Below are 24,906 nucleotides of genomic sequence, written 5' to 3'. Positions count from 1 at the left end.
GGGAAACAGTGGGACCACAAATCAGGAACTTATAGGATAACCTGGTAGCACAGATGAGAGAGCTTCAGGGGCAAGATTCGACCCTAATAATATAGGTTTTAATCCTAAAAGTGAATCTCCTGATTCCTAGGCTCTACCCACCAGATGTGTATCTTAGATACTGACTTCCTCTGGAAGTTTAACTATGTAAAATGCACACAAAGTAAGAATATTTATGAGAGGGAAATGGTCCCAAATGTAAGAAAAAGTAAGTTGTTAAATTTATTTAAAACTTACATCTCCATTAAACTCTTTTCCTACCTTCCCCAGAACAGTACTAAATATTTTCCTACAGGAAGCTGCCTCACACTTTATAAAGTTAGATTCGGTCACCCTAATGATGCCAACATTTCGCTCTCGCCATATTCTTTAGAAGTTCTCAAAACTGAAAACTCACTTACACATACTATTTTATTCTAAACGTCCTTATCAAAGTGCCCCCCAATCTACTTTTAAATTATATTACTGCGGAACCCATTTCCCACTGATGTGTATCTCAACTCAAGCACCTTTGTCTCACTGCCTCTAACATCTAACCCTAGCCAATACAGCAAAACAACCATGCTTCAGGTTGCCTGGCAACATGTCTGTGTCTCCTGGCAGAACTTGTCAGCAACTTCCTTTTAATTTTCAGTGACTGCTCCATACCCTGAGTCTCAGTGACTGGCTCCTCACCTGGCTTGGCTTTCCAGGCCCTCATTCTAATTAAAGTTTGTGTTGTGTTTCTATAGCACTTTGTGTACTGCTGAGGAGGTTGCTACTGGCTTTATACATTGCTTTCCAGGTGGCCTATTTCATTTTAGACTCACCATATCTTGAACCCCAGAGGTGTCTCTAATGTTGGGAATGTAAACAGGCTGATGAGGGGTGGTCCAGGGGCCACTGCATTTAAATCACTCTTAAATGGTAGCATGTGTATTTTTCATTCATCCCATGTAAATCTAAATCCAGCCTTGTTTAAATGCTCTCTCTCCCTGTACTGGGAAGTAGGGGGCTACTTAATCAATTATGCTGACTATACAGTGCACAGCTGGTGCCCATTGTAAAGACTGTGCCTAATTGGTTCCACAACTTTCTGTCCTAAGCAAGTTAACAAGAGTACACAGAGACAAATGTTTTGCAGTTTGTGGTCAGTCTAAAGGATTCCCACCTCGGTGAGGATTTAGGAGGAACCTAAAAAAGCCAGACATGGTACAGACTCCTTAAAAAGAACATCTGTGGGGTATGAACACTGAGTAAAGCAGTGGTTGAAAAGGAGAGAGCAGGACTAGCTGGAGGCAGTGGGGGATCTAATCCTGCTCATAGAGAAATGGCAAGTGGTTATGTTACTTAGGGGCATGTTGGGTTACCAACTAAAGTTCCCTTTTCTATCAGCATTTATTTAACACGGGCTTCAATCTAAGCTGAGAGTTGAAAGGTCAGTGTCTGAGAGAGGTTGCTGAGTACCCTGCTGTTTGAATCCAACTCCCCATCTACACCTGGTCATCCGGGGCAGGTTATTCTCCCTTTACCCTTAAAGTGTCTTTACTGTTTTGGCTATTGATTGCATTAAATTTAATAAAGTTTAAAGAAGAAATGATCATATTACAGGGCAGTTGTAGTCCTCTGAAAGCACAGAGATCTCAGAGTCACGAGGTGCCTACATGAAATCTAGCCATATGATGATGAACAAGAACAGTCTTAAAACCTCCCATTCAACAATCCCTCAATCCCATTACATGAATGCACATGAATGCCCTAGAAAGAGAGACCCTGGCAATCTCTGTGTTTCCATATGTCTAAATTTCCAGAGGCATTTTACAGAGTAAATTATGGAAGAACACACGAAACAAGAGACTTGTTTCCAGCTCTGCCTTCCCCAGATTTGATCCTTTGTGTCTTGTTCAATTTTAATTTCTTTCCACCTTTCTACAATCTATCAATATCAAAGGCACCAAAGCTCCTACTCTTTCTAAAATCTCACAAAAGCTTGTTACAAGCATGTTACAATCTGAAAGAGCCAAGCACGATCTCAGTTATAGAGATGATATTTACCACACTGTACCTCAATAAAAAATATGGGGCCTGCCAGAAGTTCTAGATGTTTTACGGCCAATGTAATTAACTTTAAACACATTTTAACAGCTCAGAACCCTTGAAGTTTTGACTGTTACGACTCATTAATGAAACAATCACCCCGAGGGAGAAAGAATGCTAGTTTAAGGTGTGGGAAAATGTTTAATAGAGTTAAATTAGATTATTTTTTAAATGCACCAAAGTTTTGTTCTTCAAAAACCCATGTAACAAATGTTCCATATATTACCTTCTAATTAACTCTCCCAGTCACTCTGTGCTTGCCTGTGAATCCTTTTACATTTCCGTACTATCAAGAAAGAGAGTGAGTCTCTGCATCTGTTCCCATTGTCTGCCAGAGGAATCCCTATGAGTGCACCAAAATATCATTAGGAATCATTTGGGACCAGTCATGTTTGGGTCTACCCTAAGTATCTAGGCCATCCAGCTACTGGTCCCTGGATATCCAGGTAATGTCAGGCATGGAGTCCCTCTCATGGCATAAGTCTTAAATTAGACCAGTTATTGGTTGGCCATTCCCACAAGCTCTGAACCACTTTTGCCACAGCATATCTTGCAAGCAGAACTGCATGTAGGTTGAACCCAGGAAGAGGGGGAGGAAGTATGGTAGGCATCAGAGTGGTCAAGACAACCAGATGAATACAACCCACAGAACCAACTAAGCAGGGCTCAGAGGGGCTCATGGAGACTGAAGGAGCAATCATGGAGCCTGCATGGGTCTGTACTAGGTCCTCTGCAAATATGTTGTGGTTGTTTAGCTTGGGATTTTCTGGGACTCCAACAGTGGGAGTTAAGGGTATCTGACTCTTTTGCCTGCTCAAGACCTTTTACCTCCTAGCAGGTTGCCTAGTCTAGCCTTTACATGATGAGTTGGACCTAGTCTTACTGCTTCCTGTTATGCTATGTTGTGTTAATATCCCTGAGAGGGCTTCTTTTCTCTGAAGGGAAACAGAGGAGCAGTGGATCTGGGGGATATGTGAGAGGGACCAGAAAGAGTGGAGGGCAGGCAAACCGAAGTTTGGGATGTATTTTTTGAGAACAGGATAGATAGATAGATAGATAGATAGATAGATAGATAGATAGATAGATAGATAGATAGATAGATAGATAGAAATAGATAGATAGATAGCTGGGTGGGTGGGAGGGAGGGAGGGGGGAGGGAGGGAGGGAGGGAGGGAGGAAGAGAGAGAGAGAGAGAGGCCAGAGTCTCCCACCACTCACACATCCAAGGTCTACTAATAAAATGACAAGGAACAAAGCTCATGTTGGTTCTTGAATGCTATGTGAGATGTAGATGGGTCTTTTCCTATCACTCAGCAAATTAGGAGGGACCTAGTAAAGAACAGGGACACCAGGGGGTGCCTAGATCCCAGAATGACCACAACTTCCACATTAGATGTGAACAATAAATGACCTTTGATGATTTAGATGCAGGCTTGGGAGTCACACAAGTTAGATATCATGGCGAATGAAACGTGGAACTCAGAAGTGCAGTGACTAAACATTATATTTTCAAAATCCTAATGATTAAAGGGCATTCTTAGCGATGGCTGGAAGCAATGCCTCCAGTGAAGAACACTGATTCTATGCTGCCAAATACCTGTTTAAAATTTCTCATTTTTCCAAGATGGCACAATGCCTGGCATTGAGGACAAAACCATATTCAAGGGCAAAACTGATTTTGCTTTTAAAAAGAAATGTAACCTCTCAGGGGAAAAACAGTTATCACCCCTTCTTCTAATGTAAAGAGAAGTGTGACCCTTTGTTCATTAATTAGCTTGTCCTTCCTCTTACAGATGAGGCTAGACAGGAAGGCCTGACGGACTGTTCACAGGACAAACGTTTGCTTAAATAAAACAAAGCAACACTGCCTGATGCATCATGAGCAAGTTAGTACCAAGCTACTGCTAAAGTGAAACCACTCACTTGGTCAAAGCTTTGGATCTCCCTTTTCAGGGCCTGAGGCATTGTTAGGGTTTTAAAGCAGGGGACCAATATAATTGGAGAAGACTGTAAAGGTTTACCGGAGGATGTCTTTCCAGTTCTAAGTACGGTCTCCAGTGGCCCTAAATAACAGACATCATCAGTGCTCATTGCTTTTCCAAAAATACAGATTCAGTGCATTGTGGGTTATGTGAGTCTATGTTCTGTTTCAAGAGATACCTACAAGCTGTTCTGAACAGCATCCAACTCCCATCTTACAAATTCTACTGTGATCTACAGTTCACTCCAAGGCATTTCCACAACACCCCCCATTTCATGTTATATACACACCATCAGCGCTTCCTTCCCTCCCTCACATCCTAACACCTACATTTAATCACCTCTTAATCATTCGCCTGAAAACTAACCCCGCAGTCGAGTATTGTTTCCTTCCAGATGCTGCTGTGGAATAGCTCCCGGTAGACCTCACCTAGAATTCCAGCCATGCTCATTTGGCTGTGCAGACTCTGATCCCAGCGCTCCGAAGCTTTTAGGCACTTTCTTTCCAAGAGACCTCAGAGCTAACACCATTATTTCCTCGAAAAACACTGAACATCTGCAGACTGAAGCATCAAAACAGCAAAAAGAGTTTTGCACAATTCTTCTAAGGTAGGATGGAGACTTTACCAGCCATCCTAAGACTATAAATCGTCATTCTTTTCAGTTTCTAGTGAATAAACTATAGTGGCAAATTTCAACTTCCTCTCAAAGGAATAATTAACAAACATGTACTTGCAACTACTAATTAGTTCCTATGTACCCTAGCTAAGTGAACTAAACCTCCTCTTGGAAAACCAAAGTCTTATACACCGTCAGTTTTCTCTAAAGTACAAGTTTATTCTTTGTATATACAGTTGATTTAACTGAAGAAACAAACTAAAATATTCCACTGAACTGTTTATTTTACGTACATATTTCGTAACCAAAATTAGTTCTTCCTAGAACACACTGATAGAAATAACAACAAATATAAGCGAGCTATATTATCTTAGAAAAACTGGGACTATGGACCTATTTATCCCACAATCTCAGTAAATGAAGACTCTTTTTAAGGAATAAGAAAAAAAAAAAAAAAAAGACTGAGTCAAACCTTTACCTCTAAGTGCCCAGCTGTTTCCTGTAGATCATAATGGTTTTTAGTCATGGGCTTTTCAGGTTGGAGTTCTTAACATTTAACATGCATCTAAATCTCCTGCAGAGTTTGTTAACCCAGCTTACTGGGGTCAGTTCCAAAGAGGATGATGACTCATTAGTCAGGCTGTGTCCCTGAATTTTAATTTCTAATTAACGGACAGAGGTGATGCCAAGCTGATCAAAGTACCAAAAACTGAGAAACAGAATTGTAGCTTAACCAACTCTGTGAAACAACGTATGACTGTGCTTAAGGAATATCCACTGCTGTGAACTGGAACGTCAATTAAATCGTACTACCAGTGTGCTGTAGCAAAAGTTAACAATTCAGGTCCAGTGTTTGTAATATTAGACTCTGTACCAGACATTAAGTAACACTTTTCCAATTCTTCCGCTAAATGCTTCCATTTTTGTTTTTCAATGTGAATGAATTCTCTCTTCACTTAGAATATTCCAAATGTGTCCTCTAAGAACAACACCAAAATCTTTGGCAATTTTAGAAAACTCAAGTTATTTTAACATTTTTCTATACTTCTTTCAAGTACATAATAACATCTTAGTGGTACTAATACTAAATATATATATACATTATATAATCTAATAAATATAATATATATAACAGTAACTGAAACACAAAGAGGCACAATTACTAATGCTAAATACTTTGCAGGGATGGAGGGAGGCTGACTCTCCAGGAAAGCTCACATGATTATCCTCCACCACCATATATCCTGCTGTCTTTAGGGTCTTTGTTCAATTCTTTGGAAAGAATGAATTATGGTACCAACATTCCTTTACAAGAGTTTGCTCTAATTTTAGTAAGAGAGGGACCTACTGCCTCATGTCACTTGGGAACAAATCAAGTAACTTGAAACAATCATTTGAAAAAATAATTACTTACAAGGTAAATGAACCAGGTCAGAGGAGGCACTGCAGAGAATCCCTGGTAATCAATGCCTGATGTTATCTCCTGTAGACTTGCATTTGAGTAGTCTAGGTCAATTCTTATTGTATTAGCCACATATATGAATGCTGTCAAATGTCCTAAGACCTAAATTCTCAATGTCAGAAAGTCTGATACATAGCCATAAGTATCAGTGAGCATACATTTATACACAATATGCTGATAAATAAGTTCATATTTAAAATAAGAAATAAATGTCTAATCTATTCAAAAGATAAACCAACTAAAAGATATAGACTCTTGACGGGTAGTTAGGACATTTTACTGATAACTAATAATTTGGAATTTAATTATCTACAATCATTGTATGTGTGCTATTAAAGCACAAATGCAAAACAGAAAAGATACACTTTATAGACCCAATAATAGTATCCCCTGCCACATCTGTAAAACAACATCACACATGTCAGACATAACTCAAACATCTGACATGCAGGATATCAGATATGCAACCCCTGTGAAAGGGCCATTTGACCCCCACACCTCCCCACCCCAAAGGGATCACAACCTTAGGGTTGAGAAACTCGTTGGTAGAATGAAGACTCAGTGGTTAAAGAAAATCGATTTTTCCAATAGAACTGCTCCAGGAATTTTAAGTTATCTATATAAGAATTCTGTGCTTAGAATTAGAAATAAGTATAATAATATCTCATATATAGTCTAGCTTTATAATGACTGAGTCAACTGCATTCGCTCTGAATCTTAGCTATCTACTTAAGATCTAAAGAATGATAAACATATTTGTCCTGTAAATCTATTTGCTCTTAATGACACAGAATAAGGCAATTCGGGGGTCAGAGTATCGGATTTATCCATGTCTCTTCAACCTCAGGTTATAAATATTCAGTCCCAAAGTGAATTAAAAATGGAAGACTGACAGTGTTGTCATCCTAAGCATTTGTAGTTGATGGAGGTTGTTTAACAAGTAACACATCTGATTGTTGTTTTCAAGAAAATCTTTGGATGATACTAAACACTTTTATTCCTGCTCTGTAAGAGCAGAAGCCCAGGAACTTCTGAAAGGGCCACTGAGAGGCCACCACCTCCCCAGCGCTAGTCCTGCGTGTCAGTTCACACTGCCAGGATCATACAGAAGGAAAAGATGCTACGCAGCTTGACACAAGGTTAAATCCAGTGCTTCCAGGTCAATGGCCTGGAAAGAGATTCATTACCTCTCAGATCCTCTCTCGATGCTTCCTGGAAGTGAGAATAAGAATATGACATGACTTTGTAGAAAACATATATGATATTTAGAAAGCTGTTGGAATTATTTCAATTATCTGATAGAACAGCTATTATTATGTAATTATAAAAACTTATGTTATTAATTTCTAATATTTAATGTATCCATCATGTTATCACAAAAACTCTTTGATCTGTTCCATGTATTAAATCAGCTGCAAATCTATGGAAAACATGCTAAGATATACTACTCCCATATATAATACATTGTGATGAAGACAACTGACATTTAATTTAATAAATCATCACTATATCTTTCTAATTAAAAGGTCAAGAGCTATATCAATAATTCAAAGAGCAAGCAGATTGGTTCTTCACAGATGAGTATTTATGCAAGCTTTATGTTCCATCTTCTTTAGCTTAAGTTTTCCTTCCATATTTGCTAGAGCATCCATGCAGCAGAATTATATTAAATTAAATATTAAAATCATGCCATAAGGGAATGAGGGCTAAGTGATAGCAGACATCCGTGAGTGAAGTCCCGAAGATGTACATCTGTTTCTCCACAAGCCTCGGAAATGCCATTTAAACTCAGCCCTAAAGCTTAGGCAAACGGAGTGCCAAATTACCTTGTACTATAAGGTCTGAGGGAGTCCACCACTTTCTGGACAATGTAAGGTTAAAGCTGTTCCATATCATTTTAAAAGTCAGAGGAATCGTGGCCCCTAAATCAAAACTCTCAAGGAGTAGAAATTGTGACTGGTGAAAATAAGATTCCTATTTTGACTTCACCATTAACCTATGGTCTGCTTCCATTCCACAGTGAGATGAATCCACACTGAGTGAAGTATTTTAAAAGCAAATGCCAGACTCTGCACACCCAGTGGGTTACAGATGGAGGAACGCAGTGGCAGAGAGCCACTCTACTTCCTTTCAAGTCCAAAAAACATTTGGAAAGAAACCCCCAGAAGGAAAGACGTCTGACAGACAAATTCTCTGGGGTTTCCTGCAGCCTCGTTTGCCAAGCTTCCTAGACCCCATTGCTTGTTAATAAAGTTCAACAAAGAGACTTTATGAACACTGATTTCTCACAGTAAAGCATTCAAGAACTTTATAATGCACTTGAAGTTTCCTGCCATCTGTCCTTCCCTACTTCACAAATCCAAAGAAACACGACTTAGAAAATCATAACCATAAGTTGCCATTTGCTTGGTGTACCATCAATGGAATACTGAGCTCAAACGCTGACTCCTGGTCTGCAGACCGGAGCTCAGCCTCAGCAACCAGTGCTCAGCTCTTAAGAACTTCAGGCTCTTCACTGATTCTCTTCTGGTATGAGGGAGAGGAAGGGGGAGATAAAACATTATACATGGTATCAATTAACTCAGTAGAAACACTACTATGGAGAAGGAATGGAAAGCTAGATGCCATTTTTTCTGATCTTCACAACAGTAGCCACAAAAGGAGAAAGAGAAACAGACTTATTGCACTAAGACTTAAAACTAAGTAGTATATGGAAAAAATAACATTAAAACTCACAAATTCTAGCTTAAAATGTACCTAATAATACACTACAATAATAGCAATATATTTAATAAAACTAAATATATTTCCCCCTCCAAAAAGAAAGTAAGCACCATTTAAACCACAGAAGTCTGCTGTACCCACTAAACACAAACTGTGGTTTTCCATCAACACTTAATAAAGGTTTGAGAAGTTAGATCCTCTAAATAACATAAAGAAAAATAAAACAATGCTGAATCCATTAAGGAACTCAACACAGGCACATGAAACCTATATTCAACATAGAGATCTTTTTATCTATTTAACCACACATGGTAAGAATCTCTATGTTGATAAAGGATACATGGATGGGGCTGGTAAACATGCCTCCTATAAACTGGGTCTGGCAAGAGTGGAGTTAAAGTGTGTTACAGCATACACCAAGTATCTACAGCATTAATATACAAAAACCAAAAGAGTATCTAATCTCAGTTCATACTAAAATCACATGATAGAGCAAGCTTTGAGATTACTGTTCTCAATTATTTTCTTTTAGGAGTTGTAACACCTAGGACTCAGAACAACGGCCAGCCTGGGAAAAGATCCTATCCATAAGGGTACAATAATGGTACTTGAAATTTGGAGGTAACAACCACTCTCCAAGTGGACTTGCAGCCCATTGAACAGAAAGGAAATCATGCCTTGTGCTGAAAACCTGGGCAACTAGGTAAGGCTTGTGAGGTCATGGATCTTAGAAAAGAACCTACTACTATCATCTTACTAGACCAGCATAATCTTTAACTTCATTCTAAAACATGAGTGCAGTTCTCATCACATACACACACACACACACACACACACACACACAAAGCTTCTCTACATCAAATGGATACCATTACATAAGAACACAGCATCTACAACATAACTCCTGCACCTTCAGGAAATGTATCACAAGGGAGAACAGAAAGATGGTGAGAGCCAGAAGGCCAAGAAGTCTACTGTAAAGTTCTGTGTCCTAGAAATGCATAGACAAAGCCTGGACAATGACGATAACAATAGACATAATCAAGCAGAAATGAATGGGGGGATCACATCGAACTAGACAAATAATTATATGCAAAACAAGTAACCTGTGACTGCTGAGAGAGGAGAATTAGTCCCTCCCAAGAATGAGCCCCTAATTGTTTATCCACTGTAAAGTGGTCAGGTCACACATACACAGAAACTTAAATATAATCTTGGGACAAAAGCTCTAGATGTTTTATTGCCCATAAATCTTTGTTCCACATTCCCTAACTGGTCCTCACCATGCTGCACCAGAGACCCAGACCTCATTCTTTCTTCCTTCTAGTTACAACACTGCAATTACTAGAGGAGGAATTTCTAGAACAGAAAAGTAAGCAACAGTTACTTCTCTGAAAATCATGACTAGAACTTAGAGCTACTGAGTGTTAATTGTCCCTTTGCACATTCCCACCTTTACTTTATTATAGCTTCCTCTTTAGCTCTTTATTCATTTATTTTATAAAATATTATTATAGCTCACAAAATTTGTTACATAATAATATATGATGAATACCCATCTTTTTCCTCTTGCTTTTTCTTTTCCTAAGAGGAACTGAAGCTTCCACATTTCCACCTTCCTTCTTTTTGAACTTCATATGATCTGTGAGTTGCTTCTTGGGTATTCAGAGCTTTTTAGGGCTAGGATCCAGTTATCAGTGACTGAATATCATATGTGTTCTTTTGTGACTGGGTTACTGCATTCAGGATGAAAGTCTCTAGTTCCATCCATTTGCTTAGAAATTTCGTAAAGTCATCATTTCTAATAGCTGAGTAGTACTCCAGTGTGTAAATGTACCACAATTTCTGAATCCATTCCTCTGTTGAAGGACATCTGAGTTCATTCCAGCTTCTGACTACTATAAATAAGGCTGCTATAAACATGGTGGAACAAGTGTCCTTATTATAAGTTGGAGCATCTTTGGGGTATATGTCCAAAAGTGGAATAGCTGGGTCTTCAGGTAGGACTATGTCCAATTTTTTGTGGAACCACCAGACTGATTTCCAGAGTGATTGTACAAGCTTGCAACCCCACCATCCGCTTTATCTCTTTAAAATATGATGTTCTATTTTCTTGTCATTGGAAGATCCCATCTTCCTGGTCTCTTCCTAGGTATGTTACCTCTGTGAGTTTTTTGGACTGAAAGACACATATGACTTGCCAGCAAGATTCATTTGTGTCATATTGGCACAAATGATACAGAAGAAACCAACCACTTTCTGCTTGGTTGTAATGCACACTTCAAGGGATAAAACACATTCCTGACACTGCTAAAGTGGCCAAGAACCTGAGACTAGAGATGCTATGGGCCTAGGGGAAAACTTATATTATTATTCTGCTAAAGAAATATAAGAATAAGATGTCTCCTAATGGCATATTGTTATATGCACAGATCAGGGCATCATTCAACCTTCAGCAGAATCGCTCTTTATTACAGTGCACAGTAACACAGAGACCCCACAACACTACAGTATGCAGAGAGTGTGAGACTTTGGCATACTCAGTTCTAACTGGGATGTCTTACTCAAACATGTGCCCTCAGGGCTCAGGGATCCAAGTGGAGGAGGATGTAGAAAGATAGTAAGAGCCAGAGGTGATGGTAAGCTCCAAGGAAAGAGCATCTTCTAGACACATAGGACGAAAGTATTTTCGAATGTACAGGGACTGGAACAGCAAGCACAAGACCTGCTCGGGTTTAAGCCAGATAGAGTCTGAGAACTAAGACGGGAAATGGACATAAAGTTCTAAGCAAGAAGCTATTTTCAACTGATGCCTGCTGAGAACAAGAAAATCGATCTTCTACAAAGGAGTTTCACTGGGTAAATCACCACACTCCAGGCCAGGCCCCATGCTCAGGACTTGTTGACAATACAAAATATATTCTTTTTGTTGTCTATTTGTTGGTTGGTTGGTTGGTTGGTTGGTTGGTTGGTTGGTTGGTCGGTGTAGTCTGGTCTCTCTCTCTCTCTCTCTCTCTCTCTCTCTCTCTCTTTCTCTCTCTGTATGTGTGTGTGTGTGTGTGTGTGTGTGTGTGTGTGTGTGTGTGTGTGTGTGTATGAGAGAGCAGGGAGGAAGGGATAAATTTTGAATTGGATGGATTAGGAAAGTGGGAAGATCTTGGAGGAGTTTGGGAAGGGGAAAGAATACCATCAAAATATATTGCATAAAATTTAAATTTAAAAAGAAAATGTAAAAAGAGCCCATAGCTAACCCCTCTATGTACAGAAATGACAGAACAGCTTTTAAAGTTTTTTTAATACATAGCATTAAAATCAGAGCTTCCATATACTAAGCAAAAGCTCTTGCACTTATTTCTCTATTGAGTGTAACTAATTTCTTGACATTAATATAAATTATAAATTTGTGAATAAATTAAAATGCAATCCTTCATAGGCCTGAGTAATTTTTAAAGTCTCTATTTAGAATTGTTTTTGAACAGCTTTATTTTAGAATAAATGTTTTTAGGACAGGATTCAGTAATTAATAGTTCTGTAAGAATATAGTGTCAAAAAGAATTATAAAAATGCTTCAATCTAACAGAAGAAATTAAAAACTCTTGAGTTTTAATTTTTGGACTGAATTCTGATTATTTGGGAAACAGAAGAGTGCTCAGATGGAAAGATGGCAAGCTTCTGATGCCTTAACGACAATTTCTTGCCAGCTAAATGATTACAAAAAACAGAAACATGGAAAAATAGAAACATCTTGAATAAGCTCATCATGCTATTTCCATGTGACTGTCCACCAAGGATTCCCAAAACAAATCATCCTTAGCACAGGAGGCAATTTGATTTCAACGACAGTTAGAAAGTAAAAGTGTATAAGGGCACTCTTTTATACCTACATGTTTAAGGTGTAGTGCAGTCAAATAGAGTATTTCCAGAGATTAAATTTTCTCAGCTAGGCAGCTGGACAGGGCTATCTGCCTCTCTTACATAGATTAACAATTGCCAGACTACTAGAAGAAAACCAGAATTTTACAAGCTGCTTTTGTTCTTAGGTCTTTCACCAGACTGGCCAAAAACTTTCAAATCCAGAATTCAGCTAAAATGATCCAAATATGGGATCTGATTTTGCCTCTCAAACACCACAGGTCACCTGCAAGTGACCCATGATGTTTCTGGGTCCATGAAGTCTGGCCTCCTGATTGACTAGAAAAAAAAACTAAAAAAGAAATAAAACTAAAAGCTAAGTGTGTAACAGGGAGAAACAGGAGAAAGGGTCAGAGAAAGTTACAACACAGTGAATAACCATAAACCCAGAAGACTTGGAGAAGTTTGAAGCTGATGAGAAAAAAAAAAAATCACAGCATAGGGGGAGGAAGGATGTGAAAGCCAGCTGGAATCAGAGAGAGCAAAGAATCCAGGAGCCAACAGAAATCCAAGGACAGAAAGTATTGAAGATTGAAGGCAACAGGAAATTTATTGGAAACCCAGTTGTTTTTCCTTTTTTATCCAATGCGTTTCTATTCCAGACTGAATTCTACTCTCAACCTCAGGGAGGGCAGAAAGGAAGTCAAAATTCTCAGTAGTCTCTCCCCATCCTGCAGCCTGCACTCGCATGAGCCGGAGCCAAGAGCTCAGAAAGGACACAGGAAAGGAACCATGATGTGAGTATAGTTGGTAGTGGTGTGGCCGCAGTAGCCAGCACAGAGCTTACCAAGACGAAGGGAAACAAAGACAGCTGGGAGCCAACCACAAGTACTGCTGAGTCAGAGCTTCCAGAGGACTCAATAAACTCTTCAAGTGAGTCCTCTCATGGCTACAGTGGAAACACGCCTACAAACTGAATGTTCTGGAGGTAGAATTTCCTGAGTTCCCAGCCTAACTCGGCTATGTGCTAGCTGCTGGCCATGAGCAACTCATTTAATCATGATGTGCCATAGCCACGAAATCTACAAAACAGACTACTGTGCTGATTACATAAACAACCAGGAAGCACCTGGGACGGACTGAGCATCCAGCAGTGGTAGCTATAAAAAGTGCTTGAGACAGGAAGTCCATACAAAACAGTATGGTGTGATTAAAGAACATGAGGAGGATACAGAATCATTATGTTCCAGGGTGTCTACTCATTTCCACGTGTACATGCCAGACAGGCATGTTTGGGTGTAACCAGATTTGACTTAAAGTTACGTGAAAAGTCACAGTGTAAGAATGGAGAACCTTTTTTTCTGTGGGTTTACAGATGAGCATTTGGAACACATTTAGAGATTATAATGGTTTACAAAAGTGGCATTAATAAGGGTCTTCTCTATAACCCATGACCTCACTAGCAACTGGTAATCTGGGTAGGTTTATAGTAGAAATTAATTTCTACCTATTGATCAGGCTTCAGGTCCAAATAGACAGCTGTTCACTGTCCCTAAGCCGTGTCACAATTGTATTCTTGGGGAGAGCTAGCTGAAATGTCACTCACTGTGGTTCACAGGCTTCACAACAGTTGAATAGGATTGACTTCTCCCTTGGCACTTTGCATACATAGAACCCACAGGAAGTTAGTGAGAGCTATTCTTCAGGGAGAAGCTTTGAGGCCACCGCCAGCTCAATTTCTGCAAGTTTTGTATTTAAAGTGTGTGGTGTGGTCTGTTTTTCCCATTACCTTTTCCTACCACCCATATCCTGCTCTCCTGATCCCAGATCTCATCAAAGAAGCTTCTTTTTGCACAGGAAGAGACAATTTCAGAAATCTACAACTGGTCAAAATGCAGAGCTTACTGACCATGGGCACCCATCTTCTATCAACATAACCCTCACACCTATCACTCAAAGAACATCACAAGAGGAGGCAGAAAGATTTTAAGAACCAGAGGAGCAGGATATCTGCTATGATACAATGCCTTGTCAATATGCCAGGGATTCAGCACCCATGTTATTTCAAAAATATAGTCCCCTAAATAAAGCCATTGCCATGGCAATACCAGCTCATGTGTCATGCCAATATGGATGAGGGACATCAAAGCTCCAAACCTAGATGAAGAGTCACAGACACTTAATAGCTGCTGAGAGGGGGAGAGAAACAGAAAGAGAAGAAGGGTAGGGGTGGGAGGAACTTCCCCAGGAATAAGACACCTGATTGGTTATTCTATCCTAAGTGGTCAGCCACAGACATACATATGAGCAACATTAATGTACTCAGTCGGTTTTATTTACATATATGTATATACACATATATGTGCAACAATAGTTAAAAGAGAGGATGTCATTGACTTTAGACAGGTTTAGAAAGACAGGAGTTTTCAGGGAGAAGGAGGGCTACAAATGATAGAGCACTCATATATAAAATGCTCAAAAATGTTAATTAAAAATATAATAGTCAATTTTTCCTAGGAAATGATAGCTCAAGCTCTCATCATTAAAAAAGAATAAAACAACTTCTAAAGTAAGCAAATTATTTGAGATACATTTTTTTTCTCCAAACAACAGTATTTATTTAAATTTAAAATAATCCCTTAAAGCATATGAACATAATTAAAGAACTTGGAGTGTTGAAGATGATACATATAATGGAAAATAGTCTCTCTAATAGACAATTAAACACTATAAAATTAAATTCACCTAAAAATAGTGAGTAATCAAAATACTGGATTTTAAGAGATACTTATACCAAAATAACAGACAAACACAGAACATAAAAGTAGAAGCACTTGCTAGCATATCACATATGTGTAAAAAGAGATATAATTATATACATATACCAAAAAGAAACAACCTGTAGTGTGATGAGAAAGACAGACAAACAGAAACAGAGACACAACTAGATTATATCAGGAGTAGAAATTTCAAAATAAAAATATATTTTAAGGGTTGATCAATGAAAAATACATTGGCTGTATAATTTGAAATTCTGGTGTGTGGTTGCACAGTAGGATGAAAATAAATTACAACAAAGTGTATATTTAACAAAACTAGAATAAGTTATTTAAGAGGTATTCTTCATAAAGAAAAGATAACTGTTTGATATGTTTACTTACATATGTGTTTAACAATTTTAACACTATAGATTGTATCAAATACCATATATAACCAGTACTTTGATATCAGGGCTTAATAAAGAGATGAGATTAAGAATATTTGTAGTAGTTTCCATCTTGTAAAAGGGGATAAAATCAGGCAATGAGTGAAGATAAAGGACAAAAGTAGACCAAAAAGTAAACCAAGCATCATGTCAACTAACAACCTGATAACTATAATGTACCACTGCCTAAAATAAAAGACCAATCTCATCAGGAGAGGAGTCATAATACACAGATCCAACTATGTCTATAATTTTTTTCTTACTGAATCCAATGTACTGGAAGTCCTGGACAGAGCAATTAGACAACAAAATGAAATCAAAGGAATTCACATTGGAAAGGAAGAAGTCAAAATATCACAATTTGCAGATGATATGATAGTATACATAAGTGACCCCAAAAATTCCACCAGAGAACTTTTACAACTAATAAAAAATTCGGCAAAGTGGCTGGATATAAAATTAACACAAACAAATCAACTTCCTTCCGCCACGAAATAGATATACAAGCTGAGAAAGAAATTAGGGAATCAAACCCTTCAGAATACTCACAAAGAGTATAAAATATCTTGGGGTGACCCTAACCAAGCAAGTGAAAGATCTGTATGACAAAAACTTCAAGACTCTGAAGAAGAAAATTGAAGAAGATCTCAGAAGATGGAAAGATCTCCCATGGTCATGGATTGGAAGGATCAACATTGTAAAATTGGCCATCTTGACCAAAGTAATCTAAAGATTCAGTGCAATTCCCATCAAAATTCCAACCCGATTCTTCATAGAGTTGGAAACAGCAACATGGAGAATGTAAATTGATCCGCTACTATCCCCTTGTACAAAGCTCAAGTCCAAGTGGATCAAAGATCTCCACATAAAACAAGGTACACTGAAACTATTAGAAGAGAAAGTGGAGAAGAGCTCAGAACACATAAGCACAGGGGGAAAATTTCCTGAACAGAACACCAATGGCTTATGCTCTAAGATTAAGAATCAACAAATGGGACTTCATAAAATTGCAAAGCTTCTGTAAGCCTAAGGACACTGTTAAAAAGACAAAACAACAGCCTACAGATTGGGAAAGGGATCTTTACCAAATCTACATCTGACAGAGTGCTAGTATCCAATATATACAAAGACCTCAGGAAGCAAGACTATACAGAATTTAATAATAGCATTAAAAATGGGGTACAGAGCTAAACAAAAAATTCTCAGCTGAGGAATATCGAATGGTCAAGAAGCACCTAAAGAAATGCTCAGCATTCCTAATCATTAGGGCAATGCAAATCAAAACAACCCTGAGATTCCACTTCACACCAGTTCGAATGACTAAGATGAAAAACTTAGGTGACAGCAGATGCTGGTGAGGATGTGGAGAAAGAGAAACACTCCTACACTCTTGTAGGCTGGTACAACCACTCTGGAAATCAGTCTGGTGGTATCTCAGAAAATTGGACATAGTACTACCTGAAGACTCAGTTATTCTCCTTCTGGACATATACCCCAAAGATGCTCCAACACATAACAAAGACACATGCTTCACAATGTTCATAGAAGCCTTATTTATAATAGCCAGAAGCTGGAAAGAACCCAGATGTTCATCAACAGAGGAATAGATACAGAAAGTATAGTACATTTACACAATGGAGTACTACTCAGCTATTAGAAACAATGACTTCATGAATTTCCAGGAAAAATGAATGGAACTAGAGACTATCATACTGAGTGAGGTAACCCAGTCACTAAAGACCACACATGGTATGCACTCACTAATAAGGGGATACTAACCCCAGAAAGCTCTGAATAACCAATACCCAAGAAATAATTCACAAACATTATGAAGCTCAAAAAGAAGGAAGGCCAAAATGGGGATGCCTCAATCCTTCTTAGAAAAGAGAACAAAATTCTCATGGAAGGAAATGCAGGGTCAAATAGAGGAACAGGGATTGAAGAAAAGATCATTCAGAAGCCACCTCACCTGGGGATCCATCACATATGTAGTCACCAAATCCAAGCACTATAGCTGATCCCAAAAAGTACTTACTGTGCTAGAATCATATAGATACAGTTGAGCATGCTTGCAGCTAACCATTGGTCTGAACTCAAGGATTCCAATGAGGTTGCTAAAAAAAAAAAAAAAAAAACCTAAGGAGCTGAAAGGGGTTGCAACCTCATGGGCAGATAGCATCATCAACCAACCAAACCCTCTAAAACTCCCATGCAGTAAAACTCCAACCTTTGTGCATACTTTGAGAAACCTATTTATCCTAGTTGAGTATGTAGCTGAAGATGGCAGTGTCGAGCATCAATGTGAGAAGAAACTTTTGTTCCAGAAAGGGCATGTTTTCCAAATGTAGGGGAATGCCCAGGCAATGAGGTGGAGAGGAGGATCAGAGGGCATGCACCTCTGTGAAGGCAAATGGACGGTGTGGGGGAGGAGATGGGAGTGGGATGAGGTAAAGGAATAACATCTCAAATGTAAATACAGAGTATCTAATTTTAAAAACAGAGAGAAAAACAAAGACTCTCTTCTCTGGTAATTCTGAGTTATATCAAGGTGATAATTGAAGGTAACCATCATACTGCCCAAGCATGAAGAGCAGAGTTCAGATTCCAAGCACCAACAGAAATTCCAAGTGGCTAAGGAGGCTCACTTGTGATTCTAATGCTCAGGAGGCAGACATGGGGGATATCTGAAGCAAGCTAACTAGCAAACTAGCAGAGTTGGTAAGCTTTAGGGCTAAGTAAGAGACCCTGCCTCAGTGGATAAGGTATTGAAAGGCCAATAAGGACTTTTCATGCTAACCTTTAACCTCTGAACACTTGAGTACACATGTACATGGACCTGGATACACATATGGGCATACATACACACTCAAATACTTCAAATGCACACACATTCAAACTATATATGCATACACATATAGGCACACATAAATATTGTGAAATGTAAAATTACAGAATCCAACAAATTAGACTGACCCCAGGTTAGGCAAGGTTGAAAAAGAAAATCGGTACAAAGGAATATAAGAAGGAAATGATACACTGAACATGCAAAGGAAAGAATAAGAAATACAGAAAGAAATGTGAAATTTCCACAAGGAGCTAGTTATTAGAATTGTTACACAACACTAACTAGGCAAGTAAAAATAAATCCAGTGGGTGTGATTGAGAGTGAAAAAGAATGTGGAAGATATTTTACTATTAGACAAGAAGTAAGGAAAATAGCTGGTGTTGCTTGTCAAGCTTTCCCTTGTAGTTTCTGAGAAACCCACACTGTGCAGCAGTTACATATTTAAATTATTTACTATTTATTTATTTGAATTCTTTGTGTGGTAAGTGTTTATATTTATATTCACTGGTAGCTACTGTATTATATTTGCACATACACACACATGCTGAAAGAAGCAATCATCACCTGATCTATAAAAGACAAGCAAAGAGAGGCTGGTGCACACTAGACTACCACTTTAATTGGTCTACATTCTGAACCCTTTTTACTACTTGGTGAGATTGTTTCACTGTTTTCTATTGTCTCACTAAATTTCATCCTTCTCAGCAACCCAGTACCAGAACCAACAGGCTGTTGTTCGCTTTTTAATGTTTCTTAAAATTATACACATGCACATATTCATTTATTTATGTGCTCTCTCTCTCTCTGTGTGTGTGTGTGTGTGTGTGTGTGTGTGTGTATGTGTGCTTGCATGTGTGTAAGTCAGAGGAAATTGGTTCCCTCCTTATACCAGGTGGGTCACCAGGTTTGGTTGCACCTGCCCTGACTCACTAAGCCTTCAGACCAGTAGATTTTCAGTGAAGAGGAGACTGAAGTGAGTAACCCTGGGTGAAGGAAAGCAGTCTCTACAAGACTGGAAATAGATAAATCAGTGGAAGATGAGAAGGAAAAAAATATATGAATAAATATTTATTGACAGTGAGTGAATAAATATATTTTATAACTATCCCATGTGAAGAATGAATGCATACAACTACAAGTACCAAAAGACAAAGGTGGCAGGGGAGTTAAGTGTTGCAGCTTCAGTTTTAGTGTCATAACACCAATCATTAATATTTTAGCAAGTCAAGGTTAGATGTTGACATCGTAAACAACTAGGAACAGAATACAAGCAGAATTTAACTGACGTGTTAATTCAGTGGGAAAATTAAAAAATATAAACTAAAAGAAAAGGAAAAATGAAACACGTAAACAAGGAACATACAAAATAAATAGAAAGCAATGGGGCTGTTTCTTTTTCTAAAAATTCATCTCCTGTTCTCTCAAGTTTTTTAGAAAGTATTCTAAAGCTACATGGTCACCAACAAAATGTATAAAGTTTAGATTACCCTTTCACTAAATTTAAGCAGAAATATCATATATAGAGTTTAAGTATCAAATATAGAGATAGGTCTATTAGCACTAAAATTTACTGGTCTGATTAGTTGATTTAAGATATTACTTCTAACTCATGAGGATATTATGTATTTGATACATGGAGTGAAGATTCACAAAGGAGGCAGAAAGTCCATGCATAAAGTCACTTAGTAAGAGGTACAGGCTGCTGTGATATATCGGGTAAGGGAAAGTGGAGAAAGGAGAAACAGAACTTCTTTTCTAGCTTGTTATTATTGCTCAGCATGGCATTCTTTCACTTAAAGAAGTTTCTATAAATCCCAACTGAGACTACGTTAGCTCCTGAACATTGCCTGGATGGACCTATGTCATCTTCTCTACCAAGTTCTAAACAAATGAGTGGTAAACTTCCTTGTGGTTGATTTACAGCATTCAAATTTCATCTTCATGTTTTCTCTACCATCAAATCCTGCCTGGAGGACGTGGGGGAAGTATGTAATTAAAAGATGATTCCCAAACAGTAACAACACCCGATGGATACTGGAACTAACACAGACTCAACTGTTAGCATATACTCGTTCCCATGAACTTTGAACTCATTTAACAGCTATGTGTTATATGATATAATGTACCAAATCATTCTTTTAAGACTGTTTCTCAACTATATGATGCTTAGCCCATTCTCTGCAAAGGTGAGCAGTCATTCACTTGTTTAGCAAGTATGTACTTATCATGAAAACTAACCAGACATTTTCTTGGGTGAGGTAAATCCACTGGTCTGTTTCCTGATCTTTTTGGGCTTAACATATCATAGGGAGTTATTCATCAAAAAACTAGAGAATCCATATTACATACAGTGAGCTCAGAGCAAAAGCCAATGGGAAGGAGTTTGTGAGAAAGTGGAATTCAAATTGAACACTGAAGACTGAATAAAAGCTAATTAATCGAGAAATATCTTCTAACATGGAGGGAGCAGAGAGAACATGGTTTGTAGAGACCTCAACGAAGGCCACTGTGGATTTAAAAAAAGATAAGAATTAAAGTTAATCATTTAAAATGAGATGAGTAAAGGCCTACAGGAGGGTCCAGAGATCCCACACATGGTTCTATTTGCCTGTTTCTAAAAAACAATGCAATTCACAGATGGTTGTCAGACAGGGTAACTGGACGATTCTCCTCAAAATACAGAACTTCTCAACTGTGTATACAGAGGGGTGAAGAGAGAAAAGGGAAATCGGCAAGAGAAAGGCACAGTTGCATCATATGGAGGTCACATAAAGCTATTTTAAACTGTAGAGCTTGGACTAGGGAAATAGATCTACTTGAAAGGAGTTAAAAAATGAAGTTCCAGGACTCTATAATGCTTTGAAAGTAATCGAATGGAACCTTCTGTGTGGAGCTTGTGGGGTGAGTTGTAAGGGGACAGCAACAGAAATTCTTGGAGAAAGTCCACATTTGGAAAGTATATTACTATGAGTTTTAATTATCATGAAGAAAAACCATGACCAAAATCAACTTGAGGAGGAAAGAACATATTTAAGCTTATACTTCCATATCATAGTCCATCACTGAAGGAAGTCAGGGTAGAAACCAAGGCAGGGACCAGGATGCAGAGACAATGAAGGTCGCTGCCCACTTGATTTCCATGGCTTGCTCAGACTACCTTCTTGTGGCACTCAGAACCACCTGCTCAGCTCTGAAGCTGAGCCATTCCGCATCAATCATAAATAAAACAATCAGGCCAGTCTAGAGGATACATTTTCCAAATTAAGGGTTCCTTTCCTTGCATGACTTCCAGATTGTATGAAATTTAAATAGCTGGAGGGACTTCTGTGTGCAGACCAAGGATCATTTTCCACAGAGAACTAGCCAGCAGAGAAAGAGAGAACAGCAGTGTGAATTGGAAATGTTGAGTATCACTTTCTGTTGAGGTATCCAAGAGCAGACAAAAGCTCAGAAGAGGAGAGAATATAAAACCAAGACCCAAGATACACATAATAGCCAGGACTATAAGAGGAGATAAACTGTAGGACAGACAGACAATGATGACCCAAACAGACAGAAGCCACTGAGCCAGGCAAAGACACAGGGAAAACAGACCTGAACCAAACAAGTGCTCTGTAAGACATAATTGAAGGACAAAAAGTGCCACGGCAGAAATGTTGGTGGATGTTAAGGTGAATTAGAGAGTCTTCCAGAAAAGTACCTAAGAGTCTGAAAGCCGTGTCCTTTTATTGCCTCGTCAGTAATCCTATAAGTTTTTATTTTCTCCTTTTCTTCCCCTGGACGACACCATCCCTGTGGTCCTCCTCTTCTTCACCAGCCACAAAGTACACAAAAACGTGCAAATCAGAACACTGGGGCATACACACCACCCTATGGACCACCCAAGCCATAAAGTCATGTGACTTCATCCCGAAAGGTAAATGTTCGGAAGATTCTTGGCTGTGTAAGACAAACTGACCACTAAAAGGTGTTGACAACATTCCAGGACCTTCGAACCAGACTACATGGGAAGCAGACGTGAGGACATGGAAGGAGACAAAGCCTGGCTTTCCACTTCACCGTTGTCACTGTTAGGTTTGAGCAGAGAGTCCTGGTCAACCCTTCCTTCCCTTCTCATTAGCGTTACTGGCAGATTTGTTGTGGCTCTTGCACGTGTGCATATTGTAGGCTGGGATGGCATTCACAGCTCATTACCCCATTCATCAGCTCCTTCCTCCTGATGCTTTTCATGCCTCCTAACCTTTCTACTCTCATCATTTATGTCCCTTCCTTGGGTGACAGAAATCACACAATATTAGTTGTTTGGACTTTGGCTGATATCCAGGCATCTACCAACAAATGGCTTGGTTTTGTTCACCTCTGTGAATAATAAACCTTTGGGTAACTATGCCATATCTTCTGTATTGTATCCATCCATCTGCTGATCGACAGAGAGCCTGTTCTAGGACTTGGCTCTTGCAAGTAGCTCTGGTCATAGTCTAATAAATGGAAAGCAAACTATAAATCCACCCACAAATACTAAGTCCTACTTGTCGATCGACGGCTTCGATTTCACATGTTGTAACAACTGAACTGAGACCACCACATAAGAACATGAATAACTACTATTAGAATTGTTGGCGTAATATCACATAGCAAACAAAGCTAGGCTAGCCCACTAGCATGCAAAAATAACAAGAATTACACTGTTCACAAGGTGAACAGCCACCTAGAATTAAAAAGGCAATACCTAAGGTCTCACAAAGCCCTTGACTCATAACAGGTTTCAACATTTAGGTAATGGTCGTTACTGTCATTTCCTGTTATGTTTAACGTTTAAGCTTTTATGTGAAAAGGAAATTTCTTTATATATTAGACTCACTTGACTGGCACCTTTGTTGATAGTACATGGAATCACAAATACATTAACACTGGTTTGCCCACTGTCTTCACGCAGCTCTCAGGAAAATGCAGGAATAACTTTATTCCGTAACGGGTTTATTCAAGTTTGCCTAATTTTCTTAATGCAAAAAACACTGTAGGGATAGTCAATGCTCTAACATACCATGTGATTTTAATCATATGCCTTCCTAGTGTGCCCTAGCTTCATCCTCTTTCTACCACACAAGGTGACATGTTTGTAGTCTGTTACACATTACAAGGAAGAACGTGAGAACAAAGGCACCGCCCTTCCAAAAACACACAGAGACATGATCCCTCTTGTAGGTGACCTGCAAACAGCCTAGGGTGGAGAAACGGCTAGTCCTAGTCCAGCAAGGATGAGCCTACTCCTGTTCACAGCCCAGAGGACGAAAGGCTTTTTAGGGGCAGATCCACACACTGACATAGAATGGGCCTAAGGCAGGGGCCTGGCATACACAAAGGGGATAAGGATGAAGTTGATGGGGAGGGGGGGAGGCGCCCTAGGCCGCGGGGTGGTACCTGCGCCTGGTCCAGCGCCCCTGCCACTGAGTCTCCGCTCCAGAGATGCTCGCGGAGAAGCTGCTGGTAGTTGAGGCAGTGCTTCGCAGCAGATGGTAGATTCCCCATGGCAGCAGCCTAGGTGCCGCGGGCCGGTGTTGGATCCCGCGGCCCGAGCCGGGAGCGCGTCCCGCGGGTGCCCGGGGTCCGAGCTGCACTGCGGCGGCGCGGTTCCCGGGCAACGCCCAGGCAGGGATGCAGCGGGCACCTGAGTCCCGCGCGGAGACCCAGATCCCGGATGGGAGCAGTTAATTGAAGCAGGGTGGCACCCTTTTATTTCTCTTTCTCTCTCTCTCTCTCCATAAAACATGGAGCTGTCGGGGCTGATCGTCTGCCGGTGCTCACCCGCTGACTCCCTTGCCTGAGTCAGACCTCTGAGGCAGGGCCCAGGCCTCTGAAAGGAAGAAGCATGGGGCTCTCTATAGATATTCTTTCCTTCCCAGCCACAAGCCTGTAGGGTTGGCACTACGAACCCATTGGGAGTTTATATCTCGTGTCAAAGCTCTATTTAAAACTGCTGAGGCGCTTTGCAGTATTCAATAACATAAACCCTAAATTGGGGGGGGGGGGCATATCAGAGGTAAACATCAAACCAAGTTGTCAGTAAAGCCGATGGTGTGAGATAAAGGTTGAAATGCTGAATTC

General features: G+C 39.4%; 1 protein-coding gene across 4 annotated transcripts in view; it reads right to left on the bottom strand.

Annotated features, from left to right (window-relative positions):
- The window catches only part of HMGCLL1 (3-hydroxy-3-methylglutaryl-CoA lyase like 1), a gene marked incomplete at both ends in the record, with an annotated part of 120,056 nt that extends 95,726 nt beyond the window's left edge, over positions 1-24,330 (bottom strand). For all 4 annotated transcript variants that reach the window (XM_080934780.1, XM_080934781.1, XM_080934782.1 and 1 more), the window contains one exon: positions 24,223-24,330. In XM_080934780.1, coding sequence (XP_080790906.1) covers positions 24,223-24,330 — 108 coding nt within the window. The remainder of the gene's footprint in view (positions 1-24,222) is intronic.
- Between the last annotated feature and the right edge of the window lie 576 nt (positions 24,331-24,906).

Source organism: Micromys minutus, assembly GCF_963924665.1.
Source record: "Micromys minutus genome assembly, chromosome: 21".
NCBI classification, from domain to species: Eukaryota; Metazoa; Chordata; class Mammalia; order Rodentia; family Muridae; genus Micromys; species Micromys minutus.
This window is presented reverse-complemented; position numbering and strand designations above follow the sequence as displayed.